Source organism: Mytilus trossulus, chromosome 10, assembly GCF_036588685.1.
Source record: "Mytilus trossulus isolate FHL-02 chromosome 10, PNRI_Mtr1.1.1.hap1, whole genome shotgun sequence".
Classification (NCBI taxonomy): Eukaryota; Metazoa; Mollusca; class Bivalvia; order Mytilida; family Mytilidae; genus Mytilus; species Mytilus trossulus.
In genome coordinates this window covers 26,570,468-26,593,419 of record NC_086382.1, presented here as the reverse complement: position 1 = coordinate 26,593,419, position 22,952 = coordinate 26,570,468, and the positions used below count along the sequence as shown (strand labels likewise).

General features: G+C 32.8%; 1 protein-coding gene across 1 annotated transcript; it reads right to left on the bottom strand.

Moving 5' to 3' along the window:
• Positions 1–14,227: 14,227 nt before the first annotated feature.
• On the bottom strand, positions 14,228–22,914 carry LOC134686130 (uncharacterized). Its single transcript, XM_063545801.1, has 2 exons — positions 22,801–22,914; positions 14,228–14,612 (listed from the first exon to the last, which is right to left on the bottom strand). Exons 1-2 carry the CDS (start codon positions 22,852–22,854, stop codon positions 14,274–14,276), a joined length of 393 nt encoding a protein of 130 aa, XP_063401871.1. The 5' UTR covers positions 22,855–22,914; the 3' UTR covers positions 14,228–14,273.
• Between the last annotated feature and the right edge of the window lie 38 nt (positions 22,915–22,952).

Here is a 22,952-nt window from a genome sequence, read left to right as displayed (position 1 = left end):
CACCAATCCTACAGAAATATGCGCTTATTCGGCCAGTTCATATGGGGTACAAAATTTCTTATATCTCGCGTCGAGGCATTTACACATGTCATATGTAATTATTGCATTTAAATCTGTATAATAGACCGAAGCAGAGGTTTAATTTACTCCATCGCTGGTTGATGCGAGACAACATGAATGACAGATTGCTCCTACATATCATATTATAGTAAAGATTTATGACAACAGGATAACGATTGGTAGAATTCTTCCTTTGTGGTACAATAAAATAAATAGGTCGTTCCACAACTTACCAAACAAAACATGTGATTATGGAATGCATGACATTTTCAGTACAAAGGCACAGCATCTATCTAAAGCTGGCACCGCTGTACTAAAAAATATCGTACATTGTATAGTTGAGCATGTTGCTTTGAAGAAACATACTGTTTTTTGTTGCAACTCCTTTCTACAAATAAATATCAACAATTATCCAAAGCTTTATAAATCTATAAACACATCACCATCCTTTTAGTTAACGATAGAAAACGTACAGAAAAAAAACAAACCCCGAGGCATTCTTTAATAAAATAACGTCCTCTGAAAATTATCGTTCTAAACAAATAACATTAGAATGCCGCTTAGAATGTTTATTCTAAGAACGTCACGGATAAAAGGTAAAAATGACAAAAAAAACGTTGAGCATGTTGCTTTGAAGAAACATACTGTTTTTTGTTGCAACTCCTTTCTACAAATAAATATCAACAATTATCCAAAACTTTATAAATTTATAAACACATCACCATCCTTTTAGTTAACGATAGAAAACGTACAGAAAAAAACAAACCCCGAGGCATTCTTTAATAAAATAACGTCCTATGAAAATTATCGTTCTAAACAAATAACATTAGAATGCCGCTTAGAATGTTTATTCTAAGAACGTCCCGGATAAAAGGTAAAAATGACAAAAAAAAACGTCTTACTCAAAACACGATATAAACAATACGCAGGCTTAAAACTACAAACATTTAAGAAAGTGTACAGTAAATTTCATGGACCATTTGGTCGGAATTATCTGTATCAAAATATCTTTGTTGATTTTAGCAAATTAAAAGACTTTTAAGGATGTACTTAGGTGATCTTAGGTAAAATTGAATAATTCAAGAATTAAAAATTGATACTTTGCGCTGGAAGATTATTAATTTAGGATCAACATCAGCTAAACATATTAATTGGTCATGGAGGTCCTTTTTGAGAAATTTGATTTATAAAATATGGCGGGACTCCGACTTTTACCTTATATTTGCTTTACCTTATATTAGCTTTGTTATATTTTGGTCTCAAATCAAAAGAAAGAAAATCAAGAATTTGCTTACATTTGGTCAAATGAAATGTTATGAGCTATTAAGTATAAATTATTAAGTATGTTAAAAGATAAAATGGTGTTATGGGGCAAACTATTTTACCTTTTATCGTATGGAAAAACACCTTAAAGTGCAAGTAGCTTTTAATTATTAGTGTGAATTATCTATTTATGTAATATGGAAACTTTCAGTTAGTCGTGAATTAGTTATGATTTGTAGAAAGTTGGTATTTGAAATTGCTTAAATCTATATGAAATAGAATGTTAAACCAATTGCTTTTTTTAAAACAATATTTCATATAAATGCGTTGATTGATCTATCTTGAGACACTGGCTGTTTAAAACATAACATTTTTAATGATTTGAAAATGAACCTCACACTGATGGTTTATTTCCATACTAATTTCTATTTCGTTACGCAGTAATAAATGATTATATTGTCCCCATTTTACATTTATTTTTTGAAGATATTAACTAACACTATCTATCTTCTTCCAAAACACTTACTTTCATCTTCGTCAAAAGGCTTTTAAATAGCATTATCTATACAAATTATGAGAACCGTTAGGCATGTAACATATACTTAAAATTACATCGTTGAAAAGATTACAATATTAAGTATGAGTTGCCACAGTATAAATTCTTATCCTACCTTATCTGCATTTTTAACATTCTTGTCTTCTTCCCTTACTGTTGCAAAAATAGAAGATTTACGAAAACAATTTCACAATATAATATATGTTTATAAATGTATACTTAACTGTCAACTTTATCACTGTCCAACATTGCACTGAGCATTTTACACCTTCGCTTGCTATATACATATAGTTCAAATTTATAAAATGAATATTCATTTACTTAGCCGTCCCATTTACTAGTTTATGACATAAATGTTTCAGAAAAAGTAAAAGATTGTTAATACTAATCAATCCAGCTTCCTCTGTACTGTAGCAAACCTTCTTTCTGATTTGTAGTTGGTATTTAAAATTGTAGCTGTAAAGATATGTCTTAGTTAGTACTTAATTATATATAAAAATAAAATGCAATCATGTTTTAAGCCTGTTATATTGAATGTTGGCGTTCGCTTTTGTTGTAGTTCAGTGTTTCTGTTGTTCCGTTGTTTTCTTCTTATAGTTGACGTGTTTCTCTTGCCTCTAGTTTTTAACCGAGATTTGATTTTGCTTCATCGAATTATGGCTATAGAACAGAGGTACATTCTTTTGCCTTTATTTATATTGTTGTGCAAAGGGCATCAATATTACTAAATAGAAATCATGTTTTCTCTTAAAAAGTAAAATCAGAACCAGTATCAAAATCCGAGGAAAAATATAAAACGGAAAAGTCCTGACTTGGTACATGAATTTTCATATGTAGAAAATGGTGCAGTTAACCTGTTTTTTTGCTAGCTAAACCTCTCACTTGTGTGACAGTCGCATCAAATTCCATTATATTTAAAGCGATGTGTGTACAAAACAAACATACATAATAGGTACAAATGTCAAACATAGGGGTACAGCAGTCAACATAGCGTTATTACCTGAATCAATATAATAAAAAAAAAGTATGTTACAAAGAAGATTAAAAGGTCATACAGACAACACACATCAGCAAAAATGATAGACAAGAATACAAAAACAACAATAGTACAATAACACAATGACAGGATGCATAAGTTCATAGCCACGTCTTATGTATCAAAGAAACACAAAAGGCATACAGACAAAGCACACCAGCAAAAATGAAAGACAAGAATACACAAATTATCATAGAACAATAACACAATGATAGGATACAGTACAGAGCCACGTCATATGTATCAAAGAAACTTAAAAATGCATATCGGCAAACCACATTAGATTAAAAGAGGTCATACAGACAACACACATCAGCAAAAATGATAGACAAGAATACAAAAACAACAATAGTACAATAACACAATGACAGGATGCATACAGACAAAGCACACCAGCAAAAATGAAAGACAATAATTCATAAAAAATATCATAGAATAATAACACAATGACGGGATAAAAAAGTACAGAGTCACGTCTAATGGATATCACCAAAAACAAACTAAACGGTAAAGGTAACATTTAGGAAGACAAATACAAGAATGATGTAACACGTTATCAAGACGATAAACAACGTCAGTACCTAGGATCTATACTTAAAGACCATCGTGTATTATTTGTGAAGTTGAAACGGAATACTAATCAACAAGGTCTTGGTCTTAGAAAAAGAACAAGATATTCTTTGACAAACTCCTGGTTCATCAACTTTCTGCTCATACACTGACGGCGTTTTACAAAGTCTGAGTAGAAGTTGCACGCTCTTAAATACCGAATAAGTTCAGAAATGTATATCCGATATGCAGGTAAATTCCGTATAGTGCTTCTGAGGGGAGGGAAATTGATAATTCTAAAATTAAAATCGTCTCGTTTGTCATTAATTCTGGTACTGAAATAACTGTGCATGTCAAATTCGAGGTATATTAATATACTGAAATAGTTTACATTTTTGTTTAGGGGCCAGCTGAAGCACGCCTCTGGGTGCAGGAGTTTCTTGTTGCGTTGAAGACCCATTGCTGGCTTACGGCTGTTGTCTGCTTTTTGTTCGAGTTGTTGTCTGTTTGACACATTCCCCATTTTCATTTTCAATTTTACCATAATAAAATGAAGGGGGAACATAATGTATGAATTCCATCCGTCCGAAGCGCTTTTTTAAGACTCATCAAAGCCTTGCTGCCGTGAAAACGGTTCTTTATTTACCGTGTTTCGAAAAATTGAATTTTTCATTCATCGTGAAATGGCAATTTTAATTCGCGTTCTTCTGTGCAGATACCCACATTGCGCCCCTCTTTAAAAGTCAAGGATGTATATGACTATGTATAAGACACAAAAAATATATAAAATAATAGCCAAAGGCAAACTTGTCAAGAGGGGGCTGAAACCCTACTTTTGTTTATTTTCTTATTTATAAACGAACAATTTTAGAAAGTTTTATTGAAACTCATTTCAGAACCGATGCATTCACTACTGAGCTAGCTTTGCAGCAAAGATCTCTAAATTATGTTATAAGCAAAGAGGAAGTACAATAAAACACTAATGTTAGTAGTAGGATATGGTGCGTATTAGGCAAAACCACATAGAATGTCAAATTTAGTAAAGATGAATAAATTGATGCATTTTGATTGAAACATGTATGAAGATCAAACTATATTTAAGAAGTGGTTGCGTATTTATATGTTCACATACGAAAATGTCACGGAACTAACAGATCGAACAAAGATAACAATTCGTATTTCTATACAACCCATGGTGTATGCTATGTTTCTGCGCGAAATGATCAATCATTTTCATTTCATTGGATTTTATCTTGTGATGCTTTGATTACTTATTAACTTACATAAAACGTTAAATGGGGTGATATGAGGGGATAACCAGAAAAATTGTAAGATACAAGAAGATATGGTTTGAGTGCCAATTCGACAACCCTCCATCTAAGCACAAGTGGTAAAAGTAAACCATTATGATATTTTGCTTCTTTTTTCTATTTAAAACGGGTCATTCTTGGATCGAATTCAAATGTTGCTTTTGTCTTCGTGGCATATAGTTGTATGAGAGAGTAAGGTTGTCTCCACTCCATATGACTAAAGTAAAATAGTCAAATGGTTTTGAAAACTCATTTCAACTGTATCAGATGTTCTAAATGTCTGTATCATCATATACTATTGTTAACTTATCTCTACATACATGTTCGAGTGTCACGTCCTTCTTTATTGTATGTGTCAATATTTTATTATTTATGTTTGAAAATTGCTTATGCATGAGTTGCATAAAATTGTCAATACAAAAGGAATTTTCTTCATTGTTGTTCCGTAGTGTTTTTCACCAAATACTGTCTATCTCTTGCCAATGTCTCCTTAACGGCATACACGCAATTTCTCATTACTTATACTTTCCTATTCAAGTTCAATTTGAACTATGAGAGGATCAGCTGAAATTTATCTCCTTTTTTTCGATTCTGTAATACTGTAGTACTTTGGGCTTGATAAAGTGTAAAAGTTGGTTTATTAAATACCTTTTCAAATATTATTCTTGTCTTGAGGACATCTCTTCCCGTCGAATATTCAAAAATGTGGTGTAAGCATTGGAAATTTCATACGTGAATTTCAGATTATAATGGTTATAAATAAACTCACCATTGATACCAGAATACCTACAAAAAGTTGGTATTTCATCTAGTTTCTGCCACGGAGTTTTTCATTTAGAGAAAAAACACCTCATTTTTTAAAGGTAAAAAACAGAGTATGAAGGTAACTATGTGTTTTATAAACAAATAGTCGAAAATAGACCGACAACTCAAAGAGAGAAAAAGATTGAAAGACAGACAACAGTACATTGCATAGAGAACTAATGACTGAGAAACACGAACCCTATCAAAAACGGGGTTTAATCCCATGTGCTCCGGAAGGCTGAGCTGTCCTGCTCCTAATGTCCGAATATTTGATTTTGTAAGTTTTTATGATTACCTATTTATGAAATATCTTGCAGCTCTTACTTTTTGAACCGTTTGGATTATAGCTCTTCATCTTTTATATAAGCTTAGGGTGACAAATATTTTGGCCACAAGCATCACTGAAGAGACATTTATTGTCGAAATGCACATCTGGTGCAGGAACATTGGTACCGTTAATGTTATTATTACCTAACGAATTTAGCAAGGATGAAAAAAAGGAGAGTATATTACTGCTTTTCACAATGTATTTATAAAATGCTAAACATTTCTATAAGAAGTTAACATTTAATGTTCATCACTCTTTGGAAGTCGACTGTAAACTACTCTATAGAAATATTTTAAAGAATGATATGTATTTTTTATCGTTTATTTTTAATCTCGGAAGAATAGAAGCAATGACCGGGCAGTATATTTAAAAACAAATATGTACCCCATAAACAAAAGACAACCAATGTATTACAGGCTTCTGACTTAGTACAGGCACATGCATACAGAATATGGCGGGGTTAAACATGCAAATTTATACTATGTGTCTTGATTTGTATGTGTTATGTCTTTATACAATAGTACTTCGGATCACGAGAATAAAGATATACATGTATTTACAACTGTCTGTGTCTGTCGTGTGGACGTTTGCAGACCGATCAGTGGTGATAGTACATATGTTGTGCGTATTCAGGACACGAATAAACTTAACAATCTCAACGTTATATGTGACCAGTAAATTGGAAAACAAATTAAGAAACCGTGTGTTTAGTAGGTGCAAAACTTCAGCCTCGTGTAATAAGTTATCTATAAGTGTCTCTCAGAGAGTTATTAAAAAGACTCTATACACGTGAAGTCGATATGCCACTTTCCCCATCACACTTAATACATATTTTATTAACTAACTCTCTTTCATCTTGTAACAGTATTAAAACATTTGACTTTTCTACTCTTTAAACAAGTATTCCACATTCCAAACTAAAAGACAAATTGAAAGAGTTGGTATTACTTTGATTCATAAAAAGGAATGGCTAACGTAGATACAAGTATCTTGTCTTAGGGAGGGATACATCCTATTTTGTAAAGAATCACCCTGATTCAAACAAAAAAATCTCTGAAACTGATATTATCAGATGCTTGATTTCTTGATTGACAACATATTTGTTACGTTCGGAGGACGTGTTTTTCAACAGACTGTCGACATTCCAAATGGAACAAACTGTGCCCCTCTACTTGCCGACTTGTTTCTTTATTATCATGAGGTTGTCTTCATGCAGGAACTTCTTAAGAAGAAAGATAAGAAGTTAGCAATATCCTTTAACTCTACTTTCCGCTATATAGATGATGTTCTTTCACTAAACAATTCAAAATTTGGTGACAATGTGGAACGTATCTATCCCATCGAGCTAGAGATAAAGGATACTACAGATACAGTTAAGTCGGCTTCATATCTTGACATACATCTAGAAATTGACAATGAGGGTCGGTTGAAAACAAAACTTTACGACAAAAGAGATGATTTCAGCTTTCCAATTGTGAACTTTCCATTTCAGAGAAGCAACATTCCAGCAACACCTGCATACGGGGTACATATCTCCAAATTGATACGATATTCCCGTTCTTGCATTTCCGATCATGATTTTCTTCATATAGGGTTGCTGCTCACAAGGAAGCTATTAAAACAAGAGTTTAGTTTAAATCATCCCTGCGTAAATTTTACGGACGCCATCACGAGTTGGTTGACCGTTATGGAATAACCGTTTCACAAATGATATCGGATATATTCCATACGTCGTAACTACAACCCCCTTCCCTTTCATGAATGTGACCTACCTAATAAGTATATTTACCGGATTTGTAATCGCATTAGCAACACGACGGGTGCCACATGTGGAGCAGGATCTGCTTACCCTTCCGGAGCACCTGAGATCACCCCTAGTTTTTGGTGGGATTCGTGTTGTTTATTCTTTTGTTTTCTATGTTGTGTAATGTGTACTATTGTTTTTCTGTTTGTCTTTATCATTTTAAGCCATGGCGTTGTCAGTTTGTTTTAAATTTATGAGTTTGACTGTCCCTTTGGTATCTTTCGTCCCTCTTTTATCACTTGACATATAAAAAAGAAGATGTGGTATGATTGCCAATAAGACAACTATCTACAAAAGACCAAAATGACACAAACATTAACAACTATAGGTCACCGTACGGCCTTCAACAATGAACAAAGCCCATACCGCATAGTCAGCTATAAAAGGCCCCGATAAGACAATGTAAAACAAGAAAACGAGAAAACTAACGGCCTTATTTATGTAAAAAAAATGAACGAAAAACAAATATGTAACACATACCTGTTTTTTTTTGGTCTTCAAGCAACTCTTAATATTATTTATCACACGTCATAACTTTGTATGTAAAAAGCATGGAACTTATCATACATATTCAAATTGAATCAGTAATGGAAATGAAAGACAGGTAGAGAAATCGGTGGGCTTTCAGTCGTGCATTATACAGTTTAGCAATTTTCTGGATTTGCCAGTATCCAGAACACTTAAATCCAAACATTATAAAGCAAGGGAAGAAAAAATAAGTAGAAACGTGGAGAGAAATATGCCCAAAAAGGCCATATAAAGAATAATTGAATTTTTCTAATGTGAACTTTGTTGCAGTTAGTACTGTACTATCTAAATAATTTACTTTATCTGTCAACGAGGAATGTTTTGATAGGTATGTTATTAATCATGACAGTACCAGAGCACTAACTACTGAGCTGATGATGCACTCTGGGACTAACAGTTAATCAGCAGTGATAGAGATCTAGTTATAAACACAATGAAATGACGTGCGTCTGAAGCACATTGTTCGATTAACATCCATCAAGAAAACTCAAATTCAAACATAATAAAAGCAGTAATATATAGAAACTGAATGACCAAAAGGTGACAAACGGAACACAAAAATAATAGTCAAGTATTTCAAAGCTTAACTTTCCTGAAGAAGATGGAATGTAGGTTCCTTCAAATAACGAACTGATGAGTAGACGAACGCATGTCTGGCGTATCAAATTATAAGCCCTGATGGTACCTTTGATAACTATTTACTCATCAACGGGGAATATTTGAAAAAAATATATTATAGATCATGTGAGTTTAAACGTACAGACTACTGAGCCGATTATACCTCCGGCGACTTATAGTCGAAGCTAATTTGATTGTAGATTTTTATCATGATCAAATATTTTTTCTTATATGTAAGTCGTTTGAATAATCACGTATACAGTAATGAAACTGTTGTTTATGTCCAATTTAAGGCGACAAATAGATAAATATCTTATACAAAACTGCGAAAAAAACGTAAAAGTTTGTTTCGTTCAGACACTCATTATTGTCCTCTAAACCAATTAGCTGTCATCATGGCAAGTAACCACATTGTTTATTGGACATACGCTGTTGTGTTCTGAATAGATATGTAGATCTTAAAAATGGCGTTTTCTGTCTACACATCTGCTGCCCATCACTCCCTGTATACAACATTGATGTATGGAGGTTGTTAAACCTTAGATGTTTCAGGTGTGCTGTCTGTATAAGAATGATTTATTTCCAAAAAGAGACAGAGCACAAGTGTAATGTCACAATTGAAGTTACGAAAACATAAATATGCAACAAACAAATAATAAAATAACAAAAGATAACATCTGTTGTAACAAGGATAATAATGCGAAATAATTGATTGAATGTGCAAATCATCCATCTATTCTTTCAATGTTGCTGCGCATTTGTAACTATTTTGCATTTTTTTTTAATTTTTGATTTAATATTTTCTATTCTGCCAGAAATAATTATTTTTATACAATTTGTTATTTTGACAAATTTGCTATTTTTGAGAATTTAATCTCATATACACTTGTTTTGGTGTTATTTACACGAATGCATCTTTCCAATTAGATCGAATATTTTTGCTTCATAAAATAATACTATATCCCGAAGCGCAATTCGGCGTTTCAGAATCTAATGCATTCTGGGTAATATTTTCAAAATGTACACCGCAACGTCGTGATTGGTTGAAAACGTCCAAAACAATGGAAATTCAACCAATGACGTAACGTTATTTTCACTTTGGGGTACGAACAATGAAAATACCCACGATGCTTTAGATTCTGAAACGGCCAATTGACCGTTATAGTTAATGTCGATGACATAACGAACTGGCTATCGACCACCTTTTTCCAAATACTCAATCATTCAATAAAATTAAACCGAATAAATTAAGTTATATCAAGGTAAGAACAGTTCACAATAACCTTAAAGTTACGATGAAAAATCAAAACTTCAATGACGTGCTTAATTCCACCAGCTAACTATGAAATAAATACTCAAGAAAAAAACCCTCATAAGAATTATGTTAATCGCGCTTTCTTTTTTTTTTTATTAACATAGGCAATTTTACTTTATACCTTACTGTATAGTTTAAAAATAATGTTGAACCAGTACAAATCGACGTATATTATTCAATATTTCTATAATAAATTCCTAGCGCGTAGATAACATTTGAATTTATTGTTTTGGTCACAAAAAAAAAACATAAAAAGTCAAGACATATGTGTTAAAAGTAACCAAAATGTCGCCAGTCAATGGCTCAACGGTAGTCATTATTCTAAGGAACTATTGATTATTAGTATTGAACAGTGTAAAAATTATACAGACGAAAGACGGAACGCCACATTATTATCCAAAATCATTGGAAACTTAATTTTTAAAAATATAATAGAGGAACAAACATCATCGTGACGAAGAACAGCAATAATAATTCTGTACTTTCGATTAATTTGTGATTTTCATTGTGCAGGTTCTGATTTTATGTCACGGATGGATTTCAAACTTTTGTTTTAACTCGACCTTTTTACTGGAAATGTATAGTATACTAGTAAAGGATAAAATAAACTATCCAGCTTTATTAGTACTGACGCACATATCTACGAATTTATCTTTGTGCATTTTCCAAATTTGTCTCTAGGATAATATTTCGGGTCAAGGTCCGTCGTGGGTGTACATTTCAGGCCAGGGCCACAGGGACACACTCCATGATAATTTGGTATTTCCGGTGAGTATTGCAATTTGAATGTACACCATGTCGCATTTTCAGTCTTGTATGGCAGGCAGTAGTGGACCATGAAGTCTTTGTCTAAGTTTCCAGGATAATCTAAAAATCGTTTGCCAAATGCTGGTGTTATAGAACAACATAATGATGGATCCACACAGTCCTGGTTTTTCTCACAGTATTTTGACACCCCAGTTGTCTTAAATGAAGAAAATTATTTGTAACAATAAATTGCCTTGTATTTGTTGGAACAGTACATGAAAGTTATAGTTCAAGGTAAATATAATTGTTATTTTAACAAAAATAGTGATGACAATAGTGAACGAAAATATCTAGTTTTTGTGCATGTTAAACATTGTTAAATGCATTAAAATATATGTTATTTCTTTCTAAATATAAACAAGTTCTATAGTTTATACACTTTTCAAGGAAACAAGTTCTGTCCCAAGTCAGGAGCCTCTGGCCTTTGATAGTCTTGTATTATTTTTAATTTTAGTTTCTTGTGTACAATTTGGAGTTTTGTATGGTGTTCATTATTACTGAACTAGTATATATATATTTGTTTAGGGGCCAGCTGAAGGACGCCTCCGGGTGCGGAAATTTCTCGCTGCATTGAAGACCTGTTGGTGACCTTCTGATGTTGTCTGCTTTATGGTCGGGTTTTGTTCTCTTTGACACATTCCCCATTTCCATTCTCAATTTTATCATTCTTTATTCTTAAAAGGAAGGGACGATTTGTAATCAGATATCTATTGAAACATGAAATGAAACATGAAAAATTTCGTGTGTCCCAAAGTAATGTTAACTTAAATTATTATACCTCATGGTAAAATGCCGTATTATGATTAGTTAAAACGTCGCGGTTGACAATATCACATTTTTCAAAGTGATGACCATTGTTATACTGCGTGTTACTTTGCAGTCTGGTCAAACTAGCATAAATTTTACCCTAACCATGAAGTAATTGCAACAGAAGATTTTAAAGTTTTAACCTTTAGTATTGTATCCCCAATAAACATAGAAAAGTGTCTCATTAAATCTAACTTGAGGAAAACTAAAAAAATCAGGATTTTAAAATTCCTATGAAGATTTGCATTGAAAAGGGAGATAACTCTGCCAATAAAGAAAGAATATCAATAAAAGTTGATACAAAATTATAACTTTACCGCTTCTATTCAACAGAATGTATTGATTTTTTTTTATATTTTACCCGTCTTTAGAGTATAACAAACAACCGTTAAGGTGTTTTCATATCTTTTATCAAGCTAGAACCTAGATTTCATAATTTATTAGTTGACCATGTATAAGATTTTTTAAGAATGTCGAGGTTAAGGAATCTCAAATTGAATAAAACTAATTAAGAATTTATTCTTCATTTTGTGGTTTAAATATAAAAACACAAAAGGGATGTGGTATGATTGCCAATGAGACAACTATCCACAAAAGATCAAAATGACACAAACATTAACAACTATAGGTCACCGTACGGCCTTCAACAATGAGCAAAGCCCATACCACATAGTCAGCTATAAAAGGCCCCGATAAGACAATGTAAAACAATTCAAACGAGAAAACTAAAATTTCTTTAAACAAGAAGATGCTTAACAAATACAATAAACAGATATTAACAATACCAAATATTCACATCAATTTTTCAAAATGGTCACAAAGCCATAGATTTGCAATTTTTTTTAATGAAACATAAATAAAAATTAAAAATACCCATAAATAAAGGCAACAGTAGTATACCGCTGTTCAAACTCGTAAATCGATGAACAAAAACAAAACCGGGGTAACAAACTAAAACTGAGGGAAACGCATTAAATATAAGAGGAGAACAACGACACACATTAAAATATAACACACACAGATACAGACTTATTTCTGACAAAACTGAAAAAAAGACTAATTTTTGCAGAGTTATCTCCCTTTCCGATGCATAACACTTTGGTTTTATACATTTAATGAGCAGAAGATTATATGATATAGTCATATATCAACTTATAACCCCATCAAAGTATCTTACTTTACAAGAATTTGAAGAAAATCAAACAAAAACTGACAAAAAAGACTAATTTTTGCAGAGTAATCTCCCTTTCAGATGATAATTTCTATAAGAAATAAAAAATGCAAAATTTAAGCTTTCCTCAAGTTAGATTTAATGGAACTTTGTTTTCTGTGTATATTTGGGGCAAAATGCTATAGAATGGAACTAAAACATTTTCTGTTGCAATTAGTTTGAGGTTTAAACTTAGTTTGACTAGACTATTATGACATTACTATATTGAAAGAAACTTACCACTATAGAAAGGTAACTGATAGTCAAGATCGTTGTGAATACTATTAGCTTCGTCATGTCCAATGAGTAATTGTACGAATGCTTATCTCTTATTTGAAGCCTTTAACTATATTATGAACATCAACTTACAATGATTGCCGCTATCTATAATACCAATACGAAATTAGTCATGGATATACTTGGTTATCTTATTATTTCAATTTGTCGTCATTATAATGCTGTAATACATTCAAAATGTTGTTTTATTTTATACCAATTCTGACATTTTGAATGAGTCTGAATACGTAAGGTTAGATGATGCAGCATAATAGTTTGGCGATTTTTATATAGATTATACTGTTGGTTTTCCTGTTTTAATAGTTTTATACTAGTCATTGTTGGAGCCCTTTATAGCTTGCTGTTCGTTTGAGCCACTGCTTCGTGTTCAAGGCCGTTCTTTTACCTATTCCGGTTGACTTGTATGGATAGTTGTCTCATTGGCACTCAAACAGCATCTTTTAATATTTATATACAGTAAACATATCCACAATCATCCTAGAATCAAGCTTCAAAATGTTCATGTCAACTACTACAAAAAATGGAGTGAAGAGGAAGTTTACTAAAAAAAACCAATAAAAAATCAAGTTTAAGTGAAAAAATGTATTGTATCAACGATCATCAATCAGAATTATGAATGATGATCCTTTCTGTCATTGTTTGAGACCACCATCCCTTCTGAATGTATAAAATTGGACAATTGTTCTTAGCTGAAATAAGCATTGATAATTTTACGTGTGTGGTTTAAAATACAAACGTTCGATTTAATTCGCTTAAATGTCTTCCATAAATTTCCAGGCTTTCCGGTTGCTTTTAAGTTTACTTGGTAGTTTTTCTCGAAATCTTAATATATAATATACTTGTTTGTTGGGACTATATTGTGATTAGTATTGTTTCCAGATGCAAACTAGTAGTGTTTAACAGGAAATGCCGAAATAAAAAATAAAATGTAAACATTTGACAGTGTACTGACATTTGATAAATTTTATTACAAAAATAAATCTATAGATTTGTCTTTGTACATTTTCCAAATCGGTCTTTAGGATAATGCGATGGTAGATCTGTTGAAGGTGTACATTTAAGTCCAGGTGCGCATGGGCATTCATTAAAGATACTATAATAATTTGGCTTTTCTGGTGAGTACTGTAATCGAAGATGACATGTTGTTGCGCTTTCATTCTTGTATGGCATGCAGTATTGCAGGTTATATCTTTTATCCAGGTGACTGTCTAATAAACGTTTGCCAACGATCAACGGTGCTATTGAACAACATAATGATTGATCGACACAGTCGTTGTTCGTCTCACAGTGATTTCTGTAATACGGGGAAACATCCGAAGTCTGAAAGAAGAAAATAAGAATGTGTCCTAAGTACACGGATGCCATACTCGCAATATCATTTTCTCTGTTCAGTGGACCGTTAAATTGAGGAGTCAGAACTCTAATTTGGATTTGAAATTAGAAAGATCATATCAGAGGGAACATGTGTAATAAGTTTCAAGTTGATTGGACTTCAACGTCACCCAAAACTACCTTTATCAAAAACTTAAACCTGAAGTGGGACAGACGGACGAACGAACGAACGGACCCACAGACCAGAAACATAATGCCCCTCTACTATCGTAGATGGGGCACAAAAATATGATTATAGCCATGTATTGTGTTTTTCATTTCTTGCAGTAATGTTTAAATGATCATAGTAACTTTTATAAGATGTGTTTTTTATTACTTGTGTTTAACAAAATTTACATACATTTTCATAATTATATACAATAATGTTTGTAATATATTAATTTCCAAGTTAAAAGTCATAATCAGTAAAGGTTGCAGTTATTGTGAAACTGCCTATTCTAGAGGTGGCGTGAATCAGATGTGGATACTTAAAAATTCCAAAGATCTTTTAGAGTACATACAATCTAACTCTCTTTCATCTTGTAACAGTATTAAAACATTTGACTTTTCTACACTTTACACAAGTATTCCACATTCCAAACTAAAAGACAAATTAAAAGAGTTGGTATTACTTTGCTTCATAAAAAAGAATGGCCAACGTAGATACAAGTATCTTGTCTTAGGGAGGGATAAATCATACTTTGTAAAGAATCATTCTGATTCAAACAAAAAATTCTCTGAAACCGATATTATCAAGATGCTTGATTTCTTGATTGACAACATATTTGTTACGTTCGGAGGACGTGTTTTTCAACAGACTGTCGGCATCCCAATGGGAACAAACTGTGCCCCTCTACTTGCTGACTTGTTTCTTTATTATTATGAGGCTGACTTCATGCAGGAACTTCTTAGGAAGAAAGATAAGAAGTTAGCAATATCCTTTAACTCTACTTTCCGCTATATAGATGACGTTCTTTCACTAAACAATTCAAAATTTGGTGACTATGTGGATCGCATCTATCCCATCGAATTGGAGATAAAGGATACTACAGATACAGTTAAGTCGGCTTCATATCTTGACTTACATCTAGAAATTGACAATGAGGGTCGGTTGAAGACAAAACTTTACGACAAAAGAGATGATTTCAGCTTTCCAATTGTGAACTTTCCATTTCTAAGTAGCAACATTCCAGCAGCACCTGCATACGGGGTATATATCTCCCAATTGATACGATATTCCCGTGCTTGCATTTCCTATCATGATTTTCTTGATAGAGGGTTACTGCTCACAAGGAAGCTATTAAACCAAGAGTTCCAAATGGTGAAGTTGAAATCATCCCTTCGTAAATTTTACGGACGCCATCACGAGTTGGTTGACCGTTATGGAATAACCGTTTCACAAATGATATCGGATATGTTCCTTACGTCGTAACTACAATCCCCTTCCCTTTCATGAATTTGACCTACCGAATAAGACTATTTACCGGATTTGTAATCACATAAGCAACACGACGGGTGCCGCATGTGGAGCAGGATCTGCTTACCCTTCCGGAGCACCTGAGATCACCCCTAGTTTTTGGTGGGGTTCGTGTTGTTTATTCTTTAGTTTTCTATGTTGTGTCATGTGTCCTATTGTTTTTCTGTTTGTCTTTTTCATTTTTAGCCATGGCGTTGTCAGTTTGTTTTAGATTTACGAGTTTGACTGTCCCTTAGGTATCTTTCGTCCCTCTTGCATTAAAGCTGTTTCACAAACCACGCTTCTTTTGGGGAGATCTATAATATTCAAAGATAATTAATTGTGTTTACGTACTGGTTCCCATATATGATCTCTATGTTTCATCTCGTAGAGATATAATTGGAAAAGTTACTAGAAAAAATCGATAAAAATACATAATTATTTGTTATGCATAACGGTCAAATTGAAATATTTGGAAAACTTGAAGTCAAACAAGTGGTAGAACATAATTTTAGTGTAAGTTTAAACTCTTAGCAGTTTGGGCCTTATAAAACGTTATAAATATGCCGCACAGCCCTACATTTTGACCTTTGAAAACAAATAGTAGTGTTCTAGGATATTGTTTTATTCATAGTAAAAGTTGTATAGTTTTAGCCATAAAAGAAGTTCTTATGGGAATTGCATTGTCGATATTTAAAGAAGCCCGTTACAGAGAAGTGATCGAATTGATGTTTCTTTACCGTCAAAATTAGCTACGTTATCGACGTTAGTGACCGAACTATTGGTACTTTAACGTTAAAAAGATTGACAATGCTGACAAACTTTCATGTGTCGATAATCAAGTTTAATACCGATTATATTGAGAGAAAAAATCTAATAATATGAAACAAAATATGCCCATGCACCATTTCGATTGGGCGAAAAGTAGTCATTTCTTCAAAGTCAGAACAGAAAAAAAAGATTTATGGAAGGACGTCTTGATAGTTTTACAATTTTACTCAAAACTAAAAGAAATATACTGGTAAACAATTAAAAAGGTGTTTGATAGGAATGAAGTAACCCTACCCAACAAGTGGTCAAAGGAAAAATCAATGAAAACAAAAGCAGTAACAGACGAACTATAAAAATCACACAGAAATTCACCCAATCTGCTTTTTGGTAAAGAAATATGGTTTAACAAATATTTGTTATTTATAACTGAATATCCATTTATACATGGATGGTTAGACTGCACTCAATAAAATTAACGGTACCAATTTTCTTGCACCAGATGCGCATTTCGACAATACATGTCTCTTCAGTGATGCTCGTGGCCAAAATATTTGAAATCCAAAGCTTATTTAAAAGATGAAGAGCTATAATCCAAAAGGTCCAAAAAGTATAGCCAAATCCGTTTTTTTTGTATATCACAAAAGTAAATACACCAAATACACCTAAAAAACTTTACCCAGTAGTAAAACCTTTTTCAATTATCTTGATTCTAGCATCACTGACGAGTCTAAAATAAAAGAAACGCGAATCTTGCATACTACATTTAGGTCTTGTACTTTTATGACTTATATTTAGCATTGCAAACTGACATCAGATTTTCATTGGCAAGAATAGGAACGAGAACGAAAATTGTGATTGGCTGGGGGAAGCTGTACATGTTGGGTAGACCAAACTTTTCATTCGTATAATCAAAGCTATATCGATAGAACGAAACATTTTCATTGCTTAAAAACAGGTGTCAGGGGATCACACTCCCATGTCTTTGATCTAGGAATTTTTGGCTACAAACAAAACATGTATTTCATTAAACAAGTGCAGTCCTCTCAATAATAGTATACAGTTTGGTATTTTCATGCACAGATATTATGTTGAAGATATGAATACTTGTTAAATGTTTGGAATAATTCATTGCATTGTATATCGAGTACTATTAATTCATTTTAGACGCTGTATTTCTAAAGAAAAATGTACTCTATAGCTGACAAAGAAGTGTGAGCATTTTGTATTTATACTTCCACGGACCACCGTGCTTGTGTAAATGAAACAATTAATTAAATAGAAACCAAATTTTTATAGAATCTTGATCGTTTCCAGTGAGTTTTTGAAAATGTTTGGTCGCCACGCTTAAATAAAATTTTGCAAAAGTCCTTTTTTAAGCTACTGGCAAAATCTCGACATAGCTGTTGAAATTACCCTTGATTAGTCTCCTTCAAACGTTGAATCCGGCGACTTCGATCCTCAACCAAGACGATTGCCATTAGGCAGCTTAGTTTAACATCTGACCTTCTTTTCTGAAAATATGCACTATCCAAGGCCAAATGTGTTGTCAAAAATTCTTACTTTTGAAATCCAGAATGTACACGCATGTTTTTCTTAAACTCTGAGTTATTTCCGACTGCGTATGTTATTACCAGAGACCCTTTATCAAGAAAAAAAGCTGGGATTATTTTTTTGTTGGTAAAGTGGAATTTTATTGTCCCGGGTTATCAGGTCTCGAAATTTAGGACGTGAAAAAGCCCGCCGGAACTTTAGTTTTCAAATCCTTTTTTTTCATGTAGAACGGTGTGAATTATTCAGCTTGAAGCAAAACGAAGGAATCTTTGGTGTTAATTTACCATTTTTTTTCGAAATACACATACATTTCTGCTTAACCGCGTTAATTGACACACATCTGCTAAGGCACAAAACATTTGATTTTTAAGGAGGGGAAAGAGGGGTATATAGTTATATATCTCAGAATATTTTAATAACCGCTTCGCTTGTCAGATTTTTATGCCCCCGCCTTTATGCGACGGGACATTAAGATTTACCCTTGTCTGTACGTCCGGTCTATAAATTTTTTTGTCAAATATATATCGGCTTGTGTATGTCGGATTGGTCTGATATTTGGTCTGAAGCTTTATCAAGGTGACTTGTACCGTGTCTCCCTTTTTTAGGTCTGTCATTCGTCTACTTCATGTTTGGCGGGGGCATCTGTGTCTCATAGACACATTTTCTCTGTTTTCTATTACAGTTTATACGGGAAAATTTTGTTGACAATTTTTTTTTCATATCACAAAATATTGAGGCAGCAGATTTTTTAAGTCAAAATCAGGATCAGAATATTGTTTTCTAAAAACTACCAGCCCCTTCCTCCATTCAAATAATTAAATAGTCCGTGGCAAAAATAAAAAATTCCCACATGTTCAACTTCAAAATTTGACCAGATTCTATTCTTAACTGTCGGATAATATACTAGGATAACATAGAAAATGTCCTGGATGGGACGATTCTGTACTCATACTTCACGCGTAGTTGGGTACAAGTGTCCTCGTAGTGAACGCACCCGACTACGCGTGTAGTAAAAAGTGTAGTTCTACGTTGGATACCGGGCAGTTTCTTTGTTATAACTGTACTTTATCAAATACATGTACATGTTAATATTTACTTAATATTAAATATGTAAAAATATTGCTGAAAGCCTGTTCATGGTTTCTTTCTTGTGTATGATTATATAATTTTTCACATGCCTGAACTCATTGACCATAATGTAAGGTGCTCTATTAGAAAAAAAAATGGATTTCTAGTTCGGGTTTGAAAAAGAAATTTCGCCTTTTCTTGAGCCTGTTTTGTACATTAAGTTTAACAGATATGATTCAATGGAAATTTTCACATGGAACCTTCGATAAATATGAAAATGAACAGATATGGGGTAATTTACAGAGAGACCACACTCCATCCATGAGAAAAACGGAGGGAATTTAAAAATCTAGAGGTCTTCACACGGCTTTCAACAAGGGTGGAATCTCACTCCTTCTGAAAAAAAGTTCTAAATCGCCCCAACGTGTACATACGTTTGGTGATCAAGAGATTCTGGTTTCTCTTTTTGTGTGTCATAAACATTCAGTTCGGATTTGAATTTAATTTACCGAAACATTTCCGTACATTAAATCTTAGGACGGTCAGAACATTTTAAGGACGCAACAGATCGAAGTACAATTTTAAGTAGTACATATATGTGCAATAATTTAGCTCCCTGTACATGTTCATGAAGTTCTAAATCTTGAATGTTGATTTCTTAAAAAAACACCATTTTTTTACAATAAAAAATCTCAAAATGTCCGTTAACATTGAAAAAGTTTGACCATGAAAAATCACATATCTAAGAAAAGCAGTCGTTTAATTGATTATAAGAAAGTTTCAATATATCATGTCAAATTTCTTTAATTTGAGAGTTTTCCTTTAGTTACAAATGTAGCCCCATGTCTGATGGTGAAATAAAAATGAATGTCTCAGAAGGTGGTGAATTAGTTTCCATAAATAACAGATGAGTCGGGCCAAGCTTAGTAACTTACAGTAAACAGACTACTATAACATTCACGCACTGTTTAAAAGATTTGTGTTTATGACCAAAAATTTATATACAACTTCATTTATAAATTAATCTGAATTTCATAGCGCGTCGTCACAATAATGAAAGTTATAAAAAAAATCTATAACCAGCAGATCTATACTTCTATAAAGAAAGTGTTCTTGTACAAAAGGGTATTTATTATAAAATGGTCCTAACTATATGATAGTTTACCACAGAAATCTTAAATGGAAGTTTCGCCGTCACTTTTCAACAGAAGAGATTTGAAAATAACTTTAAATAAACACTGAAATAATGATAATACCTCGAGGTCAGTGGTGAAGAATAAACCAACAATCTCAATCTTTAAAAGTGTCTTCAGAGCACTAACCGACGAGTTCATGTTTACAGTAGAAACAGTGGATGTGACTCCAATAAATTCTATTTATCGCTTATATTAAATTGATAAAGATTTTATCGAGGTCGCACAAACTGTTCAGTTACATGTAACATGATGTCGTCGATTCGCACGACGAAGATATTGTTTATGACAGAACACACATTCTAGATTATGTATTTTTGTTTCGGTCAGTTCGAAAGTATTTTCAACTCCCTTGACACCATTTACGAGTATGGTCTTGAGGCAACGATGATAGTCAGTCGGACGGGGACGATAAATGGCTGACCCTTGTTAAGAGAGAGCCATATCTCTTGCACGTTAAAGACACTCTTGTAGATTTCGAAAAAGAGTAGGCTAATGCCGCTACAAGGCAGCACTCACACCCGCAAAGTGGAAAGGGATTAATATAAGTTACAAAACTTTTTTTCCAATCCACTATAAATAAAGATGATTAAACTAACTCCTTTGTATTTCATAATATATGTCATGAACAAAGACATATGTTCGATTGAATAGTGATTTCCTCGTAACAAATGATAGAAAATTCAGAGATCCCGTATTTGATCCTTTACCGGTAAAATGAAAATGCCAATGACAGAGGTTAATTATAAAAAAATGTTTTACTGTGTTAAAAAACTTCGACTTAAACAATGAAAACTTACACGTTGGACATGAAATATTTTGTCGATGAAAACATTTAATTATGTCACTTCTGAAATAAGTTTGTCGATAGCGTAACTTCTTCTGACGGTAAAGAAACGCGAATTCGATCACTTCTCTGTTACGTGCTGTAAAGAAATTTAACTTTAAAGGGAGTACATAAGATAGTCATTGATGACTAGCATAGTTAACGACGGACTACTTTCTTTTGTGTCAACCGCTTGTTTTCTTCTAGTTTTCGTGGTTTCGTTTGTATCATCATTTACATGATCAATTATGGAGAGGAAATAAAAAAGAAAGAATTTTGCAATGTGCATAATTTTTTCATTTTGATAAATTGCATTAGGTCGTTCTTAATTGGCGAGCGTAATGGTATTCAAAAGATTGATATATGTTTGAACATGACTTATCGAAAATGAATTCATACACATGATAACTATTATGTGTTCATGGTTTGTATTATTTTCGATTTACGAGTTTAACTGTCCCTCTGGTATCTTTCGTCCCTGTTGTATATTATATCTAAGCTAAAATGTAGAACACTTAAAATAATATTGAGGTTATAATTGTAAAAATGAAAAAAAAAAGTCAATTGATGTGTAAACGATGCCTTAAACAGTTGTTTAGAATAAAGACAAAGCACAATTATCTATAAGAAAACTATATAGAAGTTTATTCAACTAAACTTTTGTGTCGTTCCAAGATCGGCATTATTAACTCATCATTTTTTTTAATTAAAAGCCGTGTTATAATTATGAAATAAGGACGAAAGATAACTGACTGATAGTCAAACTCATAGATTGAAAATAAACTAACAATGCCATGGCTAAAAAAAAGACACATAGACAAATAATAGTATAGAAGACACAATATAGAAAACTAAAGACTAAGCAACTCGAACCCCACTAAAAACTGGGGGTAATCTCAGGTGCTCCGGAGGGTAAGCATATCCGCCTCCAAATGTATGCAGCACGTTTCAGCTAAACCACTGTCTTAATAATGATACTGTGTGTCGGTGCTCTTGTCCTTCTGTTATGTTTTTTTTTTCAAATGTATTTAATCTAGATATTAGATTACTAACAGAATCGAAATGTTTTAACTGATTAAGTACATATGCACATTTCTTTTCTGAGATAAGGTAGCTGAGAAAAATCTATATTACTTTTATCATGCCAACTAATTTGTGTTGCGAAGGGGATAGTGGGGGAACATCGCTTATAGATGGGCTGGTTTTATCGGTTTAATGGTTAAAAATACCTTTTTTTTTATAACATTCAATAAACAACAAAAAGAAACTTACCACAATGCAAAAATAACCAATTAACAGGATCGTTGTCAGTAGTAATTGAGCCATTTTCAAATACTAAATGCTTATCATTTGCGAACGTTTTAACCTATATTCTTAACATTAACCCTCACATATAGTGTTATCTATATATGTTTGATTAGCGA